This window comes from Mastigoproctus giganteus, chromosome 10 (genome assembly GCF_048544385.1).
Source record: "Mastigoproctus giganteus isolate SK-2022 chromosome 10, ASM4854438v1, whole genome shotgun sequence".
NCBI lineage: Eukaryota > Metazoa > Arthropoda > Arachnida > Uropygi > Thelyphonidae > Mastigoproctus > Mastigoproctus giganteus.
Genome location: NC_143584.1, coordinates 14,214,244 through 14,239,562, shown reverse-complemented (window position 1 = coordinate 14,239,562; position 25,319 = coordinate 14,214,244). Strand labels below are relative to the sequence as shown.

The 25,319-nt window shown below is 33.0% G+C and overlaps 1 protein-coding gene across 1 annotated transcript in view; it reads right to left on the bottom strand.

Moving 5' to 3' along the window:
- LOC150078773 (CD109 antigen-like) overlaps window positions 1-25,319 on the bottom strand; it is a 240,069-nt gene that overhangs the window by 93,674 nt on the left and 121,076 nt on the right. The window contains exons 10-15 of the mRNA XM_090382423.1: window positions 24,544-24,654; window positions 24,249-24,311; window positions 19,527-19,724; window positions 17,161-17,310; window positions 14,475-14,615; window positions 9,090-9,138 (exon numbers count right to left, since the gene is read on the bottom strand). Of these exons, the coding sequence (XP_090238549.1) occupies window positions 9,090-9,138; window positions 14,475-14,615; window positions 17,161-17,310; window positions 19,527-19,724; window positions 24,249-24,311; window positions 24,544-24,654 (712 nt within the window). The remainder of the gene's footprint in view (window positions 1-9,089; window positions 9,139-14,474; window positions 14,616-17,160; window positions 17,311-19,526; window positions 19,725-24,248; window positions 24,312-24,543; window positions 24,655-25,319) is intronic.

The window sequence follows — 25,319 nt, the reverse complement described above, 5'->3', positions numbered from 1 at the left end:
ATTGAGAGGATGTTTTCTGATCATTACACCATTCTTTATACACCCTTGAAACTGTGGTGTGTGAAAAGTTCAGGAGAACTGCCGTTTCAGAGATGCTTTGTCCAACACATCTTGTACCTACTACAATTCCACGTTCGAAGTCCGTTAGATCGCTCCTTTTCCCCATTCTTGCTATGGATTATACGCTTAACTGATACTGGAAAGGTTGTTCTGCTGCATTTATATCCACAACTGTGGTCATGTGACTTGCAACGTTGTGGGGAAAACCATTTGTGTGCACAGCAGCGGTGTACCTAATAAAGTGGCAGCACAGTTATGTAACAAGCATTGCAACCTGGTTGACATTTAATGAGATATATTATACTGTTAATGTCTTGTATTTTGTATTTGTATGTCTCTATGCAATTACTAAGGGAAGCTCCCATTTTATTATAAGAAGAAAAGATTAATGTAATGTCTGTGCCTGCGAAAACATTACGAAGCTGTCTTGCAAACTGGCTATGATATGGGAGAACAATTTTGGTGCATTGTGTATAATCCTTACTAATTAATTATGATAGTCAAAGTATTAATTGGAAGTTTCTTTTTCTTATTTTGTGAGCAAATCTGGACAACCTGAGCGGGGAGGAAGGTGTTCTAATGATGTAATGTCTTATTTTGGGACCATTAACACTGCACACTCATCAAGATTATGAGCTAGCTTATGTACATGTGGAGAAAGCTGTGCTTCTACCATAAATTAGTAGTAGCTACTATTAATTTATGGCGCTATTATTCATGCAAAGAGGGATGGCCTGTTCCAGGTTAGAGGTGGGTGAGCCCACTCAACCACCTTATCTAAGATTATTCCAAAAGCATGTTTTGCTTCTATGATACTGGTGTAAACAGATGTCATATAATGTAAAGTAATGAATAAATCCATGCCAACTCCAACACAAAACATCTCAAAACATTTCACACAATTAACAATCATCAGCACAGATTCTGTCAGTATCAATCCTAGAGATTTCCTATTAGGAGACAGGGAATTTCTTGGCTTTTGTCATTCATCTTTGGAAAAATTCACAATGAAAAAGTTTGAAGAAATTCAAGCAGTTGCTCAGACTGGTGAGAGAGTTCCTATTTTAATAAATATAAGTAGGAACAATCATCAATTTAGATTGAGTAAAGAGTATAAAGCAAGAAAAAACATCAATTTAGTTTGAGTTTTCAATTTATTATGGTTATATCATAACCCATCTCAGGATATTCTTCAGAATATTGCTCCTCCTTGTCCCATGAAAAATAATCAAGTTCTCAAAAATATCTTGAGAGGGATGATTGTGACGTCATAAGAAATTCAGAGCTAAACTTTGTTATAATTAGGAAGGGGGCAGTCACAGAACAGTTACCAATTTTAGTTTTGCTCAAAAAAGGATTACCAGATGTAGAAGGTTGAGAAACGCTGCTCCCATACATTTCAAAGGCATAAAGGCCTCATAAAGCAGGCACCCATCTTATCGTCTATTTTTGCTTTGCCACTGGTTGGCAGTTTTCTTTCTGGCTACTCACTACATGTAATGGTAGATGGGTCACTGTCTTCTAATTTATCAAACAATACATCATGAGTAACTTTGAAGATTTTTTCAAACCACCCTTACAGTAGATAATTTCTAGTGTAAGGGCAGTTTTAAAGTATCTAGTGCAACCATTACACTAGATACTTTCTTCCACAGAATTGAAATCTATAAATAGATTTGCTGAAAATTATTTCTCTGCACTGACAATCACTACTCTAATTTCTATTCTAACTACTCTAATTTCTATTGCAGTTGCTTAAATGATGACCTGCAAGGATGAGGTACAAGGGAGCTTATTTAGCCTCAGTCTTCTAAAACTTGATCCTGTGGTATCTTCAACAATATTCAGATTTCTAGACAAAAGCATATTTCTTAATAAGAGTAACCTTAGCTTTTAATCTTTCTTGGCATAACAACATCATAAAGACTGCTTCCTTTAATGTAATGAAAACTTTGTGTGATGAGGTAAAAAGAAATTTCCTCTTTCATTCCGGGAAATATTTTGATTTAGACCCAGCTGTCAACTCTGTAAAAATCTCTCCTGCTTTGGAATATTGTTCCTATGGCTGGGAAGATGTCCTCAAACCTCTCTAAAAATCCTTGAATTTATAGAAAATAGCAATCTATCAAATTGTAGGTAGTATAATGTTTATAATCATTATCCCTCCAAACTGACTGGAAAAGGCATTTGTTGGAATACCATCAGTGATGTGAGGAATTTTTATAGGCTTTTAATACACAATGTGCTGAGTAAGTCTCAGGCTAGGGTTGCATTGCTTTTACCTCAGAAACTCAGGTTTTTAATTTCATTTTGTGCCAAGTTTGTTATTTTTATTTATTTATTTATTTTTTTTTTAGGAGCATTAGCAACTAAGGTCATATTGCTCCGGGGATATGCGGTGGTCATTCCCTGACCTTTCCGCATCCTCCGTATTTGGTGGTCACGGGCTCGAACCCTGGTCTAATCAAGAAGCGTGTGCAATGCACTGCTGCTCCTGCTCACCTGGCTATGGAGGCGCCACCAAGTTTGTGCCCCACAGTTTGCATGATGAGGTAAAACTCAAATCACTGGATGCCTGTAAACATTTTGTGCAACCAGCTGATGGTGAACTTGGTTTTCTGAATACTGTAATTACCGAGGATGACACATGCACTCAGTGTTTTAGTATGATCCTGAGACCAAAAAAGATTTTCCAGAAATAACTCATAAAACCACACTGATCACATTCTTCAATTAAAAAAGGGATAATCTATAATAAAGAATTCATGCCAGAAGGAAGATCTGTCAATAGTGAATACTACTGACAAGTACTGAAACATTTCTTGCCAAGGGCATGAGGCCAGATTTGGAAAATTATTCTTGGTAGCTTTTATATAACAATAAAACTGATTTTACTTACACAGCAACAAATGTAAAGATATTTTTAGCCCAAAAAGGTAAACAGATTTTTTTTTGTATTTCCTAAGTTGAAATTGAAAGGTCACTGATTTGACATAATCATTGACATTCAGAAAAGTATGATGGCAGAAATTAATACAGCAGACTCTCGATTTACCGGGAAACTTCAAGACTCCAAATAAAAAAAAAAAAAAAAAAAAAAGGAACCCAACCAAAAATCATGAAATTCAAGTACTAACTAGAATAGGTATAAACAGATGTTTTCCAAGTCGTAAATAAGTGACAAGAAGCGGCGTTCTAAGTCGTCATTGGGAGATTAGTGTATCTATTATCTTGCAACCCCCGCTGTCTTCACACCTGTCGCTCAAAAAAAAAAAAAAAAAAAAAAGAGAAGAAATGTTTAGTTTGTTTCAGTGCATTGCATCGATTGTTGTGTTCCGCTGCACAGCAAAAATACAAATTTTGTTTCATTATTTATGTCAGGGATAAAATTTTTTTTTATAGTAAATAATTTAATTTTTTTGTTTAATAATCGTGAAAATGATGGGTAAATTCAAAGGAGTTGCACTTTCAGTTAAACAAAAACTTGAAATTATTGAAAAGTTTGAAAACGGTGCGTCCGTTAAATCTTTAATGATGAACCATTATAATGTTGGTGACCAAACCATACGCAACATCGTAAAAAATAAAGGGATGCTATTAGATTTAATACTGACATCGCAAAAAATAAAGGGAAGCATCGTATTGGACATGAGAGTAGTACGTGGTAAGATTTTTTGGTTTTTTTATCTATCGCCATATTTTTTACATAGGTTGCTGAATATTTTTCAATACAGTTAGTCCCCGACTTACGCAACTTCAGACTTATGTAAATTTTTTTTCACTCAATTTTTTTTTTTTAGGATTGTAAAATTTAAAACAAAAAAAATAACATAAAATAAGCAATTAAATACGACGATCATGGCATACACAAATTGCACAAGTGAGATACGGAGTAACAAGCAAAAAAATAGGAAAGAAGAGAAGATTCTTACAATTTATTTATGGGTTTTTTTTTTATATGACTGGAGAGGTCAGTGAAGGGGACACACATTTCACCATAATAATGTAAAAACCCACAAAATTCCAGCTATTGGTATTATTGCAAATGCAATAAGATCGAGTTTACCCGTTTATAATGAATTGCACTAACAGAAAAGCCCAATAACCCAGAAAGTGCAAATTATTTTTGTTTTGTGGCAGTGACCTCAAGAAATGTGCTTTAGTAAAATGTGAGCTCGCACGCGGTGATAATAGTGAGTTTTTGCCTTAACCCTGTGAAGTTCTTTACAGAAAATTTCATTTTGACTGTTATGATGGTGCCGACTAAGGGAATAAGTGACAGTGCTGATAGTACATCTACCAACAAAAGAAAAGCGATCGATTTGGATCAGAAAATTAAACTAATAAGAATGTATGAAAATGGTCAAAGATTAACAAGTATCGCGCTGAATTCAGATTTGTCAATAATAATAGAGTAGCAATATGTTACTAGTCATTCCCGAGTTACATAAAACTTGATGAAGTAAGAAGTCCTGGAATGTATCTCTTACGTATGTCGGGATTCTGTATTTCTGAATTAACCGGGAAATCGATTATCCGGGATTTGTTTTTTACCATCTATCCCGTAAAATCGAGAGTCGACTGTACTATGAATATTGCAGCAGTTATTTTTCAGCCCCCTTGGAAACCTATTTTGGGGGAAAATGATGAATAAACACATTGCCCTATACATTGTTATTTTTCTTTTATTTCAGTTTCATGCTTTCTTGCTGCACTGTATTCTACAAAAATAAAATATATGATGCCTATGAACAATACAATCATTAGTTTAATTTATAAAATAATTTAAATTACACTACTGAATATGAGGATGGTTCAAAAAGTTTGTAGAATTACTGAAAAAATACAGCTTTTGTAAAAGTTTTACTTTGAGTGTTAAATAATCACTCTGAACTGCAGTGCACTTTACTCAATGGTGCTCAAGTTCTTTTTTACAGCACAAAAAAGTCATTGTTCTGCAACCCAGTCTTTCACAGCACACATTTACCTCTTTGTCCAAGTGAACCCTTTATCCACAATAAGTATTGGAAAGAGAAAGTATTAGGAGCAAGGGGGTTAAATACAGATTTCATATCCCCTGATCTCTTTGCACTATAAATGTTCTGGTCACTGGTTCATTTTTGTGGAACATAATGTGCAAAACCTTTCTCATTTTAAAGTAAAAAAAATCTATCATGATACTATGTGTACTGCCTTTAGACATACCAACAATGACATGTTTAATAGTCATCCAATGCTGCTATTTCAACATTTCTCCCACTACTGTTACAGTTATTAAATTGAAAGATGTCAGTGGATGATCTGAACAGCACTTAACTTTACAAAACTGTCTTCCATGGGTAAAATTTTTATACCACTTGACAACAATGAAATATACTAGGACAAAGCCCCCTCATGTTGCCAGTGTCACAGAATGGACCTCCATTACAGACATGCCCTTCAAACATAGGTATTTGATAATAGCACAAAGAAGGGATTTTGACATTTTTTTCCACAGATGTGGCACATAAAAATCCTTGCAAAAAAAAAAAAAAAAAAAAGAAAGGGAAAAGAAAAAAATTTTTAAAAAAATGAGTACAGGAACCATCTATAGAATGATAGTTCTTAGTTTTTACACATAAAATTTAGGACTGTCCAAATAATACATCAAAGCCATTCTATTCACTGCATAAAAGGGAACAGAATGACCTAGATTTGTAAGATTCAGAAAAAATAGCTGGCAGCAAAAATATATAGTCAATACTCTTAAAAAAAACACAATTTCTATGTACAATAAATAATATCAATTAACTGAACGTACATAATCTGATATACATATATGTCAGATAATGTATGTTCATTTAATTTGCTTCCTCTTCATTGCTGCTAAGCACAATCAAACGAGAATGTTTTCTCTGTTGCAGAATATATTCAACTTTTGAACTTTCTTCTGCAGCATCTAGATTTCATGTATCCTCTGCTCTCTTTAAAAATTCAGTAATCTGGGACTGTTTGCTTTTGCTTGATAGATCTTTGTAAATTGCATGGTGCTAAGAATTTTTGAAGCTCCGTTGTGAACTTTGTGTTCCTTTCAGTTAAAGGATCTGCATTCAAAAAATAAGATTCTAATTATTTGGCTAGGTTTATTGCCTTCCCATATGCTTTTTTTAGGGTAAAATTTGTAACTTCAGAATTTATCTGTGCTATCATCCTCTGAACTGATTTGGTTTACCTCTGATGCCATTTCCATCAAATCAGCTTTGTCAGCCTCTTTTTCTACCAGTAATTCTTGAACATCTTCAGTAGTCATATCATCAAAACCTTCCCTTCCTACCGACATAGCAAGTTCTACTATTGCATCGATTCCATTTTCTGCTGGTTTGACCATATTTCCTGAATGAACTGATTCTGGCCATACATTTTTTTCAAGACGAATGTGTTGATGGTTTTACTTCTTTGAGCGATAAAGATATGATTCTGATAGTTCACAACTGGGAAACGTTTCCATGCCTCCATCACTTCAATAGATTCGGAATCAATTTTTTCCAAAATCCATTGTAACAGTTTTCTGATGTAATGAGTTTTAAAAGTTGCCTTGATCTAATTAAGTTGGGCTGAATTAAAAAAGTTGTGTTAGGTAGTAGGAACATTACTTCAACATTTTGGATGACTTAAATATTTTTGATGGCCTGGGTGCGTTATTTAATAGTAATAAAACTTTGAAATCTAGATTTTTCTGCTTTAAATGGTTTTCCACAGCTGGCACAAAACAATTTAGACACCATTCTTTAAATAAATCGGCAGTTACCCAAATTATGCCCAAGTTCCTTAGGCATAATTTAGGGCTGGAATTTAATTCACAACAAAGAAATTATTCCAATACGGTTATTAGAACAAAGTTTAGTAACACATACCTAGAAAAATTTATAAATGATCTAATAAAAACCAATATAACCTTACAAAAACCTTAAAAGTTGCAAACTGCACACTTCAAAGTCACAATTTTTTATGGTCTCAAACAAGCACAAGTTCAATAGCACAGAACCTAACACAGGGATTTCCCAATATTCTTTTTTTTTTGCATAACGACTGGTGAGTCAACAGTGGGGATTCACAAAAAAGAATGGAAACGTTGAAAAATTACATCCAACGTAACAGCAGGGTTTTCCACACACAAAAGCTCAAAAATACTGTGTTATGTGAGGTTTGCTGTAATTCTCTAACTGTGTTAGAGCGAAACAGCATTATATAAGTACCTTGTTGTGTGAGGAGTGCCGCAATTTTTAATCGTGTTAGAGCGAAACCGTGTTCTAGAAGTACTGTGTTATACGGGGGTTGCCTGTACACAATAAAGCCATTCACTATACAAAGTGAAAATCAGAAAACAAAACAGCTTTTGATTAGTATATCCTATGTTTATTAACTAAATAACATCTCTAAGTCATTTATAACATGATACAAGTTTGAGAGTTCTTAGTAACCTTTGAGTTTGGGAAGCTCTTTGTAACTGGAGGGAAAAAAAAATCCCATACTTATCATGCCTGCAGAAACAATAAATAAATATGTTCAGCACTTTTCAAATTTAATACTGATTCAGTCTTGTGCAGATTCTTCTGGAAACTTTCTTCAGTGTGTTGCTGCCTTTGCTATTACATCTTCATAGTTACCAGTTAAAAAAGAAAAAAAAAAAGACAACTATTTTGTTTCTGTGAAAGAGGTAAGCTAAAGTCCTTTTCGTTCCCAACGCTGCCTATCACTTAATGAGTAAGTAATTACCATGTTTGTAAAATCCACATAAATTAATGCACATTTTATCTTTTTATACATTAAAAAAGTTTTCCTCCTAGTGATTTTTATTCAGCCAATGGGAGAAGAAGGATGCAGGCTACGTGGTAATACATAATAAATACTAAAATATGTAACAGAAGCTTTTACTGTGGTAAAACAAGCTTCTGTTTTAGCAAGCATGGTCATGCTAGATAAACCTCATGCATGTGCTTTGTTTATCTAGCATGACCATGCAGTACCATTCTTGATTTCCATATGTAATGTATTTATGTATTCATAGCTGAGGAAGAGACACACACAGTGTCGAAAGCTTCTGTAAGTATTTTATTTTATCAAAAGAAGCGAGTACATTAAAATATTTTCCAAAAGTTTGCTGGCCTTTGGCAGTTTGCTTGCATTAGACATTACTGCATCCAGTCTGCCAATGAATAATTATTAAGTGACATTTACTTGTAAATATTTATGTGAATGAACATATCAAAAAACACCTTATAATGGATATCTCACTGCCAATCAAGTATGTTACCATAAAAATAACAAAAAAAGTCTGGGAAAAGTCAAAATGTCATTTTGACTTTTTGATTCAAGGACCATTTTGCTCTTGTCTTAGAAATAATGAACTTCCTTCTCATAATAAGAGCATAAACATTTAAAATAATTTTTTTATGAACTATGCAGTTTATTTTTATGCTAAGTTTATGTTTGGATTTTATTAAATATTTATAACCTTTTGAATTAAATTGAACTTAGATAAATTTTCAGATAAAAAAAACTGAAAGCTTATAAGCTGATAGCTTATAAATTGAAAGCTATAAGCTTATTTTATTAATGTAATTTGCATTATTGACATAAGATAATAATTTAGGTTTTGCATATTTTGCCTTTAATCAATCTCTATCTTTTAATATTTTCATACTTATGTATGAAAGCTGAAATTTGAAGTTTGACTTTCAGACATGATCATTTGGAAAATTTTATGCATCCTGCATGTGATTCTCACTCTCTCTCTCTCTCTCACTCTCTCTCTCTATATATATATATATTTATATATATATATATATATATATATATATATATATATATATAGTTTTCAAATTATTTGAATGCCTGCACTGAATTATAACCCCACAACCTTTACTACTTTGAAAGGAAACAAGTGTGGGGAGATGTATCCAAAAATTTACATACAGAAAGCTCATTCTCTTTATATATTTTATTGAAACTAATAAAAATTAACAGATAAATTAAAGTATTTAGCATACCTGGCATTGTAGTAACATTCATATTGGTAAACACAGCAAGATCCAACAGCTGAAAAATAAAGATATTATTACTTACATAAAATAATAATAAAAATAGAAGCAGACAGAAAAAAATTTATTAAACATTTCCTGATTACTTCACTTATATTCTCAAAAGGAGAAATATGTATATAATTTATTTTGCTGTTCAATAAACCACCTGGGAACAGAACTGTTTACAGAAAGCAATTCTTGGCTGAGAATTAAGGAATACATTTGGGTCTGTTAAGGGGAAATCTTGCCTGACTAATTTGATTGGATACTACAATGTGGTCACAAAGTAACTGAATGCAAAAAATAATTTTGATATCATTTACTTAGATTTCAGAAAGCTTTTGATACTGTTGCATATAGAAAGCTGCTGTACAAAACTGAAGCAGTATGGCATTAAAGGAAAGTTGCTGCTATTGAAAAAAAGGATGGTTGAATGGGAGAAGACAGAGAGTGGTAATCAATGGACACTGCTCATCATGGACTAATGTTGTTAGTGGAGTCCCGAGGGTTCAATGTTGGGACCAGTGTTGTTTTCTATATTTATCAATGATATTGATGAAGGTTTAACATGCTTAATGTCCAAGTTTACAGATGATAAGGTTAGCAGGGTTATTAGTGACAGTAACAATGGTATGTGGCTGCAACAGGATCTGAAAAAGTTGGGCAGATGGCTGAGAGATGGCAACTGAATTTTAACATTGACAAATGCAAAGCACTGCATATGGGTAGCAGTAACCCCAGAGTAACGTACCAACTGTGCAGTACTACTCAGGGTAGTGGGGAATGAAAAAGACCTGGAGTAATTGTGCTGTCAGATATGAAGTTTTCAGAACAGTGCAGACAGGCTGCCAGAGCAGCTCAGCCCCCCCCCCCCCCAATCATTAAACTTTGTGATCACTCACTGCTAATAGTTCTTGTACTGGCAACCCATAGTATTACCTGATCTGTGGGTGATGATCAGCCTAGAATATTCTAAAATTGATCATCATCCTAATATTACCCTGCCATGCTATTCCCACTTGCAGATGAGAATAAAGCAATAAAGGGCAAATTTAAATCACCATAATAAGACATTCACACTTGCTCACCATTGGTACTGATAGCCTCCACTCTCATATTACTTTTACATCTAACTACACAGATTCTATGCTGGCATGCATAAGTTCTGAATCTGTGAAAGCTTTTTCCAAGCTTTTGATATATAGGACTCCCCTTCCACATTCCACTACTTCTATCTTGCCTGTCCTTCCTAAATACATTATAAACATCATAGTGAAACCCACTATCCCCTATTTCTGGACACCAAATTTTTGTAGTAATCGGTATGTCAGTGTTAGTTATTCTAACCAGGAGTTCAAATTCATTCATTTTATTGATGCTCCTGACATAGACAAGTTAAGACTAAGCATTCTTGTATAGTTTACTACCCTGACACACCCCTTGAAATTATTTGTTTGTTCCCCCTCATCTCCAACAATAGCTTCCCATTCACCTGCCACCCTCAGTACCTGTTGTCAATATTAGCTTTTGCAGGCACAAACAAGAACTCAAGTTCTTGTTTGTGCCTGCAAAAGGTTCTTGTCTAAAGATGTGAGCAAGGGTTACTTTGACTGATATCAACAGAAAGATGTATTACCCTTGTTCCTCAAATTAGCAAGTTCCCCTAAGTCTTCAAAGGGCTCCTCAATGATAGTGGCAAAGGCCCTTGTACCACCTTTGTTCAAATGTATTCCACTCTACAAAACAGATTCCTTCTTCTTACAAAAGCAAGCCATGCTGATAAAAATTTTCTTCCCCAAAGTCTTGAATAGTCCCTCAGATATCACATTAATAATCACACTGGTTGAAATTCACACCCCAACATTTAGCAGCAACCAATAAAGATTTTTCATTGAATTTTCTTTTCCCAATCAACAATTCTTAAATTTATTCACTTCACTATATTTGCTACAAAAATAAAATATCATTATTTACTGTGGTAATATTAAAAAACAAAAAAACTTATCTTTTATAAGAAAAGCAGATGTGTGGGCTAGTTTTCTATCACAACCATGGGTTGGGATAGAAAATTTTTTTTCTAAGCTACAATCATCTTTAGAATGTTTTTATAGAAAACTAATTTCATTACAAAATTCCACCTATCTTTTATACATTTATAACATGGCCATGAACAGATCCAGTCATATGGAAGTTAAGTAAAGGTTTTCATAATGGCAGTAACATGCACTTTTGCCAATATTTCTAATGGAAATTTTTCTCCCATAAAATGTACATGAATGAAGAACTTTGTTGAGATGTTATTTTCAAAATAAGAAATACATCCCATGAAAGGAAAACAATTAGATCCCAATTTTTTTTATCCCCTATATCTGGAGGCAGCCCCATATTTATATGAATAGTTCTCAATAATGTAGATCCAAATTGATTCTTTTGCCTATAACAAATTAAGTGAAATGATTATACAGGAAACCCTTGATTAATGCGGTTTTGAACAATGCGGTTTTAATTAGTGCGAAAAAATTTTTTGATACTATCCCCTTAATATATGCGTTATCAAATTTGATTAGTGCGCTGTTTTTTTCTTGCGGTGCTTGGCAACTCACAACGGGGCCTAAAGCGGCAAATACGTGACACGCACTCACCAGGGTCTTCTAACTTAAATGAATGGGAATCGACTCCAAAATGCTCAACAGCAGCACCCCATACCACTCTGAAATTGAAATTTGCTCTGGTAACTCATATTCTTTTATTCTTTTATTATTAATATTAAACTTCTTTAATATTATGATATTAAAGAAGCAGTTGAGAACATACACAAATCGTGGGAAGAAATGACGAACAACTGCATGAGAGCTGTCTGGCAGAATCTTTTGCCTGAATGCGCAAATGATTTTTGCGGTTTCATTAATCCTGTCAACAAAGTTATTGATGAAATTACTACAATTGGAAAAGACCTCGGCTTTGAGGAAGTAGATTCAGAAAACGTTAGAGAATTATTGGACTCGCATTCAAAAGACTTAAGTAACGACGATCTTGAAATTGAGCATCAACATGCATATGAGGAAGAAGACGAAAATGAAGCAGAAGAAAAGCAATTTGCTCCCAAAGAAATTTCATTCAAAAAACTTGAACTATTTAATACACTTTAAAAAGCAAAAGAACTCATACTAGAGATTGATCCAGATGCAGAGAGAAGCATGAACGTTCGTTGAGGGTTAGATAAGCAAATTGATTGTTATCGCAAAATCATGGAGGAAAGGAAGAAAGCCACCACTGTTCAATTGAAGTTAGATAAGTTTTTTTTTTGCAAAAAATAAAATTTAAATCATACTATCTTTTTTTAAATTTATTCCTTAATAATTTAAGAACTATGCAGTGCATTATAGGTACGTATTGAGTAAGAAAAAATATATTTTTACAATTTCATAATTTTCAAGGATTCATTATAATTATTCCCATTGTTTCTTAAGTTTGATTAGTGCGGTTTTAATATGTGCGGTATATTTCAAGGATTCATTAACCGCACTAATCAAGGGTTTCCTGTATATATCGTATATAGTGGCACTGCCACTTATCACCTAATTGTAAATGAGAATTTACAATCATGTGATAATCTGGGAATTCAATCTCCATTGCAGAGTAGAGAAATTCTCTATAAAAGTTTCTGCCCTTGGGACTGTAGTTAGTTGGTCTTTTCAGGAAGTGTTTGATTTTTCCTGCCAGATACAGTCTGTCCTCGTATAGCACGATAGTTGTGTTTCCTAGAAACTCTCGTGCAATGCAAAATCGTGCAATATAAACAACAGGCCCTATGGGAAAAGTGGGGTTAGGTGCTGACCACCCAAGATTGAACACACATTTGGAACCAAAACATTACCAAACACAATAAATAATCGGGTAATTTTAATCGTTTTACGTATTTTATAACGATTAAAATACGTAATAAAAAATACAATATATTTTTTATTATAATATAATAAATAATAAAAAATAAATATTTTTTATTATATTATAATAAAGTATTTTTAGTATTATTTAATACTAAAAAAAGTATTTTTTACGAATAAAATACGTATTTTATTCGTAAAAAAATTATTATTTTAAATAAAATAGTCGTAATAAAATACTTACGTATTTTATAATACGTAAGTATAAATTATAATACGTAAGTCGTAATAAAATGCTTACGTATTTTATTATGACTATTACGTAATAAAATATTGCTAATGCTTTTGCTTCTATCGTAAGCAAACTTGTTTTTTGTTTGATTTTCTATCCAAACAGATGACAGCCGTTCCATCCCTTCCAATTCTTGTGTCTTAATCACACTTTGAGTTGTTCCCGCTATGAAAGTTGTTTTTATTTTCTCCGCATTCTTTGTAATTCTCGGCGTTGCCTCATTTAGGTCTGCAGCACGTGCAATATCACACGGTCTTTCATTTCGCTCAAAGCATTTCACAATTTCATATTTTTTTCTCTATCGACAGAGGCAGACTGGCCATAAGCCTCACCCGGGAAATCCCGGTGGGCCGGAGGCCGGTGTGATTTTGGCCATAAACCGTAGTATGAGGCCACTATAAATTTTCCCGGGTAAGAATTTTTGACCCAGTCCGCCTTTGTTTATCGATATTGCTTTTTTTTTTTTTTCTCTGAATCTGCAGTGTCTTCACCAGGACGCTTCCTTTTCACACCTTTTAAGTATTTTACTAATTTTTAGGGAATAAAGCACAATTACAAAATGAGGAGGCACGCTTGATACACATAAACAAAGCTGCGCGCGGGTAGCAACTGAATAAACAACACCGTAAAGGCCGAGATACACTATTAACACCCCACATTTTACTAAAGCACATTTCTGAGGGTTACTACCATAAAACAATTAAAACAATTTCCAGTTTTGTTTCTGCTAGTGGAATCTGTTATAAACTGGTAGTAAACTCCATCTAATTGCATTTGCGATTATACCGATAGCTGGAATTGTGTTGGTTTTTACGTTATTATGGTGAAATGTGTTTCCCCTTCACTGATATAAAACACATAAATACATTTTCAGAATCTTCTTCATTCCTATCGTGTGCGTTCAGTTGGGGTGATTCCGCGTTCGACTGCCATTTCTTGTAAACACAAAGGCGAATCGTGCATAAGCGAATTCGGTTCGTGTTATATAAGATAACGTTCCCCTATTTATAAATCGTGTATGATCGAATTCGTGTAATGTAAACACGTGTTATACGAGGACCGACTGTATTTGGAACTGCAACAAAATCCGGAGATGCATATTTCAGGATTGTGCAGGATCTGTTCTAATATTTTTATACAATACACAAAATTAAAATTATATATAAAACTTACAGTAAATGTTTGATTGCTGTCTCTTCCATAGTTGGCAGAAGTAAAATATGATATCTGGTCTGGTCCACCTTCACGATCTCTCCACTTTGCGCTGGGTATCCTCTGATGATGTTTCTCAAACTTGTACAGAGACTCAAGTACCTAAAAAAACAACAATTTTCCCCTTAATTATAAAAATTATAATTCTAGTTAGAGCAAAATATGTTTTGCATTACTTCAGTTAAAAATAATTCAACAGCATCATAAATTATTTTTCAACATAACATGTTAAAAACAATCTTCCAAAAGGGTGTTACATGATATAAAATAATACATATAAGAAACAATAGTTAATTTATAAATTCGTGCAAATTACTTATAAGACAAGAAATGAATAAAAAATAAATAAATTCAAGTATAAATCAGTAAACACAAATGCTCAATCTGGTGAGAGAATGTTTTATTGGAAACTACAAAATAATAATAAGATAATTAAAAAAAAAACATTTATGTAATTGTATGAATATATCTATATCCTTGTTATTTCATATTTAATTATAATTTGTTTTAGGTAAGATCTTAAAAATTACTGAAACACATTTATCATCATTCCTCAAAGGTGTAAAAATCGCATCAACAAATGTTACTGTGTGTGTAGCTCTTTCCTGACTAAATAATAATGGCATAAAATGACAACAGTTTATATTTATAATTTGGCTGTCCTCTAGGCGACCAGAATAAGGTGTGGGCACCATGTGTTATTTTTGTACTGCTTATTCAAATGGAGTACATGACTGGTTTAACAAAAGTAAAAAGTTGATGCCATACTAATGATGCAGAGGATGCCAAATGATCGTGATAGCATAAAATAGTTTACCTGAATCTGGATTCAGTAATGAGACCAATCCCTCATGATGACAATATGCAATTCTGGTACCTCCACAGCATGACTAGATTCTTTATAAGATGAAATGGAATGCGATTAAGGTGCAATTGGCAAAGACCTGAGAACTTAGCCTGTCCTGAGTACACATCTGACAAAGAAACATTGGAACCAAAGCTGTCTACCCAAGATAGTCCTCTCTAAAGATAAAACTGCACTTCTTGCCTTGAGACTAAAGCAGAAACATTTGATTAAGAATGTCAAAGTGTCTCACTATTGAAAAAGAAACTAAGTTTTGCAATGTTATTTACAGTAAACAGTCTGCTCTGCTATTGCCATGCATCAAAGGAGTTTTTAGGGAATTTTCACAAGCATACATTACATCTGAACAGGGCCACTTCATTGACTCCTAATAGCAAAGTGTGAAAGCTGTTCTCTTGAATAATGGGAACTTCCATTCCCATCACTATGTTTATCTAGAGGAGACACTACTCAAAGCAATGGCGCACTATGGCCATAGTTGCCGATGCGCCCAATAAATTCCGAAACAAACAAACAAACAAACAAACAACTCAAAGCAATTCAATACAGCACTCATCAATGGAATATCTGTGATGATCTCAAAGTCATTGGTATGGTAATGGGCACGCAAGAAGGGTTCATAAAACATTGTTGTTTCCCATGCTTACCAGTAAACAGTCTGTTCTGGGACAGCTATTATACTGCAGACCATTACATCAGAGATGTGACTGGCTTCAAAGAAGCATATATAAGCCAGGAATGTGTAGTGTGCAGTAGGCTCCATTAGTGAATTCAATGAAGATTTTCCCCCCTCTTCAAATTAAACTTGGCCTAATGAAGAGTTTTGCAAAAGTGATAGGTAGGATGAATTCCAGGAGCATTTCATTACTTAAGTGAGAAATTTCCAAAGTTCAGTGCTGCAAAAGTGAATAAAGGAATCCTTGTGGGACCTCAAGTCAGAGAGCTTCTGCTGAATCTGCTCTGAAAAATGCCTCAATGTATTAGAACTAAAAGCATGGCAGGCTTTCAAATGGCTTTGTGGAAACTTTTTGGGTAACGACAAATCTCCTGCATATAAAGTCAAGAGTTCAAAAACTGCTCAATGCATATAAAGAAATAGGAGGCCATATGTCTCTGAAACTTAATTTCTTGCCTTCACATTTAGTCTTCTTTCCCAAAAACCTTGGCATGGTGAGTGACAAGCAGGAGGAAATGATTCCAACAAAACATTAAGTCATTGTAAAATCAAAACCAAGGTTTCTGGAATGAACATATGCTGGTAGACTGCTGGATGTACTGCAACTTTCCAGACAAAGTGTACCAAAGAAAATCATCTGCACAACACTTTTAAATTGCACATATCTTTTTTACAATAGCGTATTGAATAAAGTGTATTGCATGTTTAAACACAAAAAAAAAAAAAAAAAAAAAGTGATGAAAACTTGACTGTAACTAGTTTCATGTGTTTTGTAATAAAATTGATTTAATTAACTTGAACTGATATTATCAGCAGCCATATTATGAAAACTACACATTCTAGGGGGAAAAAAAAGAAAAAAAGGACATAAAGGACATATTTGAAATCAGTATGTAAAACTGGTTTAGAAAAAATTGAGTTTACAATCTTTGACGGCAACAAAAAAAAAAAAAAAAAAAGTTTCATTTTGTTGACTAATGTAATCAATTAGCATTATTTTCCAATTAAGGCAGCTATTTGTTAATAGGACTAGATTAAAACATTTATTTCTTTAATGCTACTATATTTATTTTCATCATTTATAATTCGTTAAAAACAGTACATACCAATGCTGGAGTAAGTTCATTCCTTCCATGAGTGGACAGGGCATCAGTATCTACTGCAGACAATCCAACAACTGATTCTGTTGTTAAACCAGGAACAAGTTCAATTAGGTTGGCACTCCGATCTTGCTTCATATTAACATCCAAAGTAAACTATAATAAACCAATTAGAAAGAAAGAAAAAATTAATTGAAAAATGTTAATGTTAATAACAGAATCATAAATGTAACTTTATGAATTAAAATACTATCAAGATATATTTCTGAGTAGTACTCATTTTTTTATGTGTATTTTATCACTAGTTGCCTAATATTACTTATTACTGCTTACTTATTAATCTGATGAATAATAACAACTATCAAAAGAATTCGAGAGACTTTCCACCAGTTTTAAATCTGTGCTTTGTCCATCAACTCTTCTGTAAACATGTTCACTTATACTTTATGAGATATAAAAGTGTTTTAATCTATGTATTTCTAGGGTGGCCTCTTGCTTTTCACTCCAGTTTTCCACAGGTAAAGCTGTCTTGGAGTGGAGTCTTTCCTATCCTTATGACATTTCCCTTCCATTTCCTGATTTGACATTCCAGCCTTCATTTCTTGATTAACAAATATACAAAACGTATTTATAGAGCACATGAAATCAATTTTTCCAATACTGCTATAATGCATGGACAGTTAAGCATCTAGAGTTGGGCACATGGCCAGCTAAGCACAGGCATTGTTTAGTCTATGCTAAGTGTGAAATGGAAGGAAAACTAGTTCAGTGCTTCAATGTATTTTATTTGTTGATGAAAGGTATTTTTACTTTTCTTTTATGTTCTGAATACATATCTGCTTTGTCAGTTTTAGTGTAGGGTAAGAAAATGAGTCAAATATATGAAAAATAAAAATAAATGCAAGCGTATGCATGAAAGGGATAATACTGCTCAACTATATTTTTAGAATAAATATCTCATTTACTATTTTGGGTTACTTAAAGATGCATTTTTGATTACTTGCAACTAGCAAATAATAAAACACACTACACTATTGACTATCATTTACACTCAGATATCACAATTGCACACAACAGTACAATACAACCAAGAATTAGTTTGTACAATTAGGTTTGTATCCAACAAAGATTAATATCTTGGTTTATGAGTGACTTCAGGATTGCTTTACAATCCTGAAGTCACAAGTGTTTATACTCCCATTCTTGCTAGTCTGACTATCTAATTATATGGTCCTCCATGACAGTTTAGTCAGCACAATGCAATGCTGTCTGCCATCTGTTTGGGGAAGGCTGCATTAGATTTCCACTGATGATTGGAAGAATTTCTAAATTCTTTTTCAACCAAGGTAGTAGTTAGCTGATCTCATACGAAGGGAGCAGGATTTCCTCTGTGAGTTATTCTAGGTTTTTCAGCCCACATAACATGCAAATTAGCCACTTCTATACACGTATAAAGGTATGAATTCAGGTGCCGTTAAAATAATATTTTGGATTTTCCTGAGTAAATGAACTGCAACGACTCAGCACACAATTAAATAATAAATTATGATGATGTTTTGCGCATCAAATTTCTCCAATATACTCTTCAAAATTCTTTGTATTAACATGCATTATCTGTTTCTACAACAGCTTTATTAAAGCTTAAGGTACAGTAACCTTCCTTGTTGTTTGCCTACAAAATTTCTTCCCCCTTCAGTATTCCATGCTGCCTTCCACCTGCTAACAATAGTCTTGCTTTAATACTTTAATTTTTTTTTTGTTTATTTCATGAACCATATTTATATTTAACCACTGTCTTTTGTAAACCACACTGACTTCTTGTTTTGGGGTATACCTCTATTCTATTTTTTATGGAATTAAATCAGTTTATGTATATAGTGGACTAGCCCATGATCACAGCAATAGTAACTGCTGAACTGTAAATTGCAATTATACTTTTCAGCCAAACTTAAAATATAATTTTGTTGAAAATTATATTTTTAGTAGGGAAAAATTTTTCATGAACATTTCTAGATGATTTTAAACTGATAACTTTGAGGAGAATTTTAGCAGATCATTTGTGTACTATGATTACATATCAGAACTTTAATAGATCATTTGTGGATTATGATTACATATCAGAACTTTAGCAGATCATCTGTGAGTGATGCTCACATATTATAAAAAAACAAAATAATATTATAATTCTGAAATTTTGATCAGAGTCCAGTTGTATAAGTAGGTTTATCTACATTTACATATCCCAGTTATCAAATATATTACTAGAAATTATGAACACTATTCTAAACCTTCAATTATTTTATTTATGAAAAGAAAACCTGTTAATATTTAAAATATTAACAAGAACTATCATATTTATAAAAAATTATCACCTCTTTCCTGTTAATTGCATGAACTGGAAGAACTATACTGTCTGCTAAAACTTCTCCATCAGGAGCAATGTGGTATACAATTAAGTGACAAACTGGGGCCATTTCTGGTGATACAGGAACAGAAAAGGTAGTAATGCTATTAATCATTCCTCCAACTTCTTCACTTCCAACTAATAGTATGATACCTTTAGAAACCACCTGAAAGTTTTAAAACATATGTAAAATAATAAGTCTGGAAAATGAAAATCCATAGCATTTCAAACTATATATGCTGTAGTTTATATAATATACATATATATTATCCATAACCTTATAGAATTATATATTAAGAAATGATAACAATCTTCTTTTTTTTTTTTTTTTTTTAATGAAAACCCCAAATATGAAAGGTATTAGAACTTATAGTACTGTAGTACTGTGTGGGTTGAAGGTTGAGAAGATGAAAGAAGATACTTGTTTCCATTAGACTTGAATTTCTGTAGACCATAATATTCAGGAAATACGTGTGAAGAAAGATTGTTCCAGAAAACTGAAGCTGAAAGAATAAATGAGGAAAAAGAAAAGTTGGTTCGTTGCAAGTTTTAAGTCAGACCATAAAAGGATGCTGATTGATTAAAGCACATGTTCAGATTAGTTTGGAAGGGGTAGAGAATTATAGAAGCCAATTTAGAGAACAGTGCCGATGGAAGTATCTACAGAAAAGGCATGCAGCAGAAAGAGAACATTTATGAGACAGAGTAAAGAGAGACTTTGTAGGAGATGTTCATTAATCAACCTAACTGCCCTATTTTGAATGGAGTCTAAAAATCTGAGAGAGGTTATGGGGGCACCGCACAAGATGTAGGAACAAAATTCCATGGTAGGGCACATTTGTACAGAGTGAGTAGCTGTTTAGAAGAAAATTAATTCTGAGAGCAAAAGAAAAAACCCAGTTTTTTTAGATGCAGAGAAAGCAATATTTGTGATGTGCCAAGAGAGATTAGAAGTTAGGGTAATTCCTAATAGAAATATATGATCTTGTCTAGAAATCTGAGTGTCATTGAATATAAGCATAGGAGCACAAGAATCCTTTTTGTGAGATATAAGACAGGAATGAGTTTTAGAAGGATTGAAATCAACTAAGTTATCTTTGTCCCATTGAAAAATTACCTGGAGATCAGCATTTAAAGAATTTATAGTGGATATTCAAGAAGTTGAAGCTGTTTGTGCAGAGCAAGGTTTCTCAAACTGGAAGTTGGTTGGAATGCAATGTTCTATTATCAGCAAAACTATAGATAGGATTTCCAATCAATGGAAGGAGGTCATTAATGTACAAGAAGAAAAGAGTGGAATAAAAAACTGAACCTTGAGAAACACCAGCATTAGTGTAGAAGTTAGAAGACAGAGAGCCATCTACCATCATTGGAAATGAGCAGTGAGAGAGACAACTGATATCCAATTACAAAAAAACAGAGCAGTGAGAGAGAAAACTGGATATACAATTACAAAAAAACAGTTGGCAAAATAAGATGGAAACCTACTTAGAAGACCTTTATGCCAAACATGATCAAAAGCCTTTGAAATATCAAGAGCAACTGCTTGAGTTTCACCAGACTTTTCTATTAAATTTGTCCACAGATGAGTACATAAGCTAGTACAGCGAGTGAACTGACACTGATAGAATCGATATTGACTGATCAGATAGAAGGTTTCTGGATATTTTAGGAGTTGGCGGTAAATGGATTTCTCTGTTACTTTAGAAAGAGTAGAAGTGCTATGGGATGATAAGTGAATGGGAGGGATTTGTCACCCTTTTTAGAAACTGGCTCAATATGAGAAAATTTCCAAGCAGAAGAAAAAACAACAGTGGAATAAGAAAGTGTAAAAAGGTGACAGAGAACAGGAGTAAGCTTAGGAGCACAGGTTTTGAGAACAAGTGGGGAAATACCATTGGAATCTGGAGCTTTCTTGGCATCAAGATTGTTCAAAATCCTTCTGACATCCTTTTGATGGAAGACCAGAGGAGGAACTGAATGGAGTGTGCTGGGAATGGTAGGAGGTGATTTACCAAGATGCCCAATACCATGATTTTTAGGTTATGATACCCATCATAAAAGACATCAATCATACTGCATGATGGAAGAAATGGGGATTGAGGGGTGCCAGAGCTTTTCTCTGGAGCCTAAATTGATGAGAGTCACCTACCACTATTATTGCCTCATAACACAGAGGGAGTGGCATTACTCTGTGTGGTGTGGATGCCACACTTCGACCTCTGCTTACATTGGTTCACACCTGGGTGGTCACCTCCAATACACTACGTGCTATATTTCAGGACTTGCAAATGGGGGTTATACCCATGGTTACTAACAGTCCTGGCACCTCCGTAGCCAGGTGGGCAGGAGCAGCAGTGCATAGCACATGCTTCTTGATTAGACCGGGGTTCGAGCCCGTGACCACCAAATAAGGATGATGCAGAAAGGTCAGGGAATGACCACCGCATATCCCCGGAGCGATATGGCCTTAGTTGCTAATGCTCCAAATAACAACAACTACTAACAATCCTGCCACCATGAAGGTGCAAACAGAGGATTTGGTTGTTGCAGAATGACTGAACTTCACCCAAATTTGGTATACTTGACTCAAGTGTCACCCAAATATCAGTGCCATCATTGTTTTAGATCCCCTACCCAGATAGCAAGCCAAGCTTTTCATACCTAAGGACCATTTAGAAACTCAAAGTTTATTATTATTACACAGAATTATAACAATATAATGCCATGCATAAAGCAGCCCTCTAGCTGTATAATTAATATACAAACATTAATTCTTTTATCAGCAACTGACTAAAGTACTGAACAACTAAACCTCAATTGTGAAGTCAATCTAACATGTATCCAATTTAAACATTAGTGACAGTTATGTGAAATATTTTTAAAAGTAATACACTACTTTTAACAAAACCTAAAATTTCAAATGTATGTGTGAATGGTGAAGAACATATCAGTATGCTTGATTTTGTTAAAATTTTAATTTGAAATAAAAAAAAAATGAATAGTAGTAATATAAAAGAATAACATTAACAAAGGGATTAATTGCAAATTAATTAATACAATGCTGGTCATTAATATTTTAAATAATAATATGAATTATAACAACCTATAGCTCCACACAGCAATCATACAGGTCAAATGATAATCAAAAAGTGAAAACATACAGCACAACAAAAATTATTAAAATGTGTTAATTTATTTAGAGCAACAGGACTGTTAAGTTTCACCTGCTCTTGATGAAAAAAAAAGCATTTAAACAGTTCACACAGCAAAAAAATGTAATTCTATATCATTGAGTGTATATTTTAACCCTCCTTTAGCTGGAAATAGTTTATATGTACAAAATAAAATAAAAATAAAATGCAGCTGAACAAATAAAGTTTAGTTTATTGGTTTACATTAGTGGAAAAACTGACTTCGTGAAAACATTAGTGGAAAAACTGACTTTGATTTATTTTTTTTATCAATCTGACAACTATGGCTATTGGTTTTGTCCTTCTTTATTCTGAGTAAATTAGGATGATATGCTTAAAGTTTTCAGCAGTACATAAAGAGATCTACATTTTTCATATGTTGGCTCTGTGGAGTACATACACCAATCTTAAGTTTTTTTTTAAAGTTGATTCGAACAATACTTTCCTTTAAAGAATGAACTGCCTTTAAGTTTTTCGAATATGTGCTGCCATCTTTTATCTGTGTTTCATACTAATTGTGGATACAGTTTATAATAGATGGGAGCATGAAATGGAGGAGGTGGAGGAGATTTTAAAAAATTTAGTTTCAAAGTTTCAAATTTTAAAAAAATGCATTGCACCTGTTAACCTCAGTTGTCCAGTCTGGCTTACAAAATTGAAGAATTTCTGTGGAATTCATATCTAGAATTTGATAAAACCAAATAAAGTAATGCACACATAGATGTACAGGATATTGTTGTATCAAAAAAAGCAACTATGAGTAAGGTCTCTTACAGTTTTTTTAATGCTGATTTGATTTTCCCAACACTAGATTAAAATTATTTTACTAGTTTTGGAAAATAAAGTTAAAATAAGCACACATTAATACTAGCATTTATATACAAAGTATTTAAATAAAAAATTTCAATTTTCATTTTTCAAAATTCCATGGGTGGTGACACTCCACATGGACTGCTACTATGAAAATTCACTGTAAGAGACCCAAAAAATGTGTGGAAAGCTCACTACTGAAAAGGTAAACAACATAAAAGAAATCTTTGAAAACAAAAACAAAAACAAAAAAACAAAAAAAAAAAACAGTGGTCCAGATAATGCACTGAAACAGATCAAAAAATGTTCCGGTTAAGCCTGTGCTTGAATGAACAGCAGGTGCATAAGACTTTTTAGAATAATTGTGGCAAAGTTATTTTTTTCACATCCTGTAATAATTCATTAAACTTTCAGATGAATCAACAAACTTCTAAGGTATAAAAATCTTTTTGCTCTTTTTTTATATACATTATGCTTCTACCATTCTCATGAGTTATTAGTCAACTGTTTATGGGCAGTGTCAGCATAAATATAAGCTTATGGAAATTTATGAAAATCAACAAGAGCCAAAAGGTGTAAAAAATGCAACAATTAACTACTGCTGCAAAAAAACAACTTTACATATTGAAAAATATACAAATCTTATCTAAAACCTCTAAAACAAAAGTAATTTCCTATAAACTTACCAAAAAATTGAATGAATGAAGATAGAAATTGGTCCACACATGGAATACAGCATACTCGCCTGCCTAAAATGAGGAAAATATATTAAAAGAAAACTTTTTGTGGAAGAATTTGTAAAGTTTATTCAATCACTCATAGCATATTGACTCTAATTTCCATTTAACATTAACTTACTAATCAAGATAAATAAATTCAAAGAAAAAAAAGAAAAAGAAATAACAACCCCTAATTCTTTAAGACACGGAAATAATCACAGCATGTATAAAATTTTAAAGAAAAACAAAGTATTAAGTTTACCTTCCCAGTTTCTGTGCTGGTATATATCTGAATATATCTTTCTTTTTCTGAATAATAGGCTAACAACGTTAGATCTGTTCTTGCTCTGTCTTCACCATCATCATAAAAAGCCTAGTGAAAAATTGTTCTATTAAAAAGTAAGAGTAAATAAACTTTTAAAAAATGCATTATATTAACTGATTTTTATAAATGTAAAATAATTAAAATCACATTGATGAAATCACTTTATAAAAAAATTTGATTATGATATATTAAACAGGATAACAATTATATTGCAACTAACTAAGTTTAGAGATATTATCTACAACCTCTAAAACAAAAGATAATTTTCTATAAACTTACAAAAAAATTGAATGATAGAAGACTGGCCTACACATAACTTTATAACTTTAATATATAATATTAAAATTAATTTGAAATAAATTTGTACCACCACTACCACACATCCTTCTGCACTGCAATAATATACTGGGTAGTCCAAAAAAAAAAAAAAAAAAAAAAATCTACTGGTCACAAAACAGGAGAGACTAAGACAAAATTTGTAGATAGAATATGTCTGAACCAGTCCAAAACTGTCCATGTGGAATCCCTTCATTTTCTAATAAAGTCTGCCCCTTTTGCAAAGCAACCCAATCATGTTTCAGAAAAACATTGATTTTGACCATACTGTAAAATTCCTTTACATTGTGGTCAAAATAAATCTTTTTCTCATACAAACTATGTAAACTTATTTTCTGGAATTCACTCATTTTCAACAACAGGTTCCTAAGCATTTA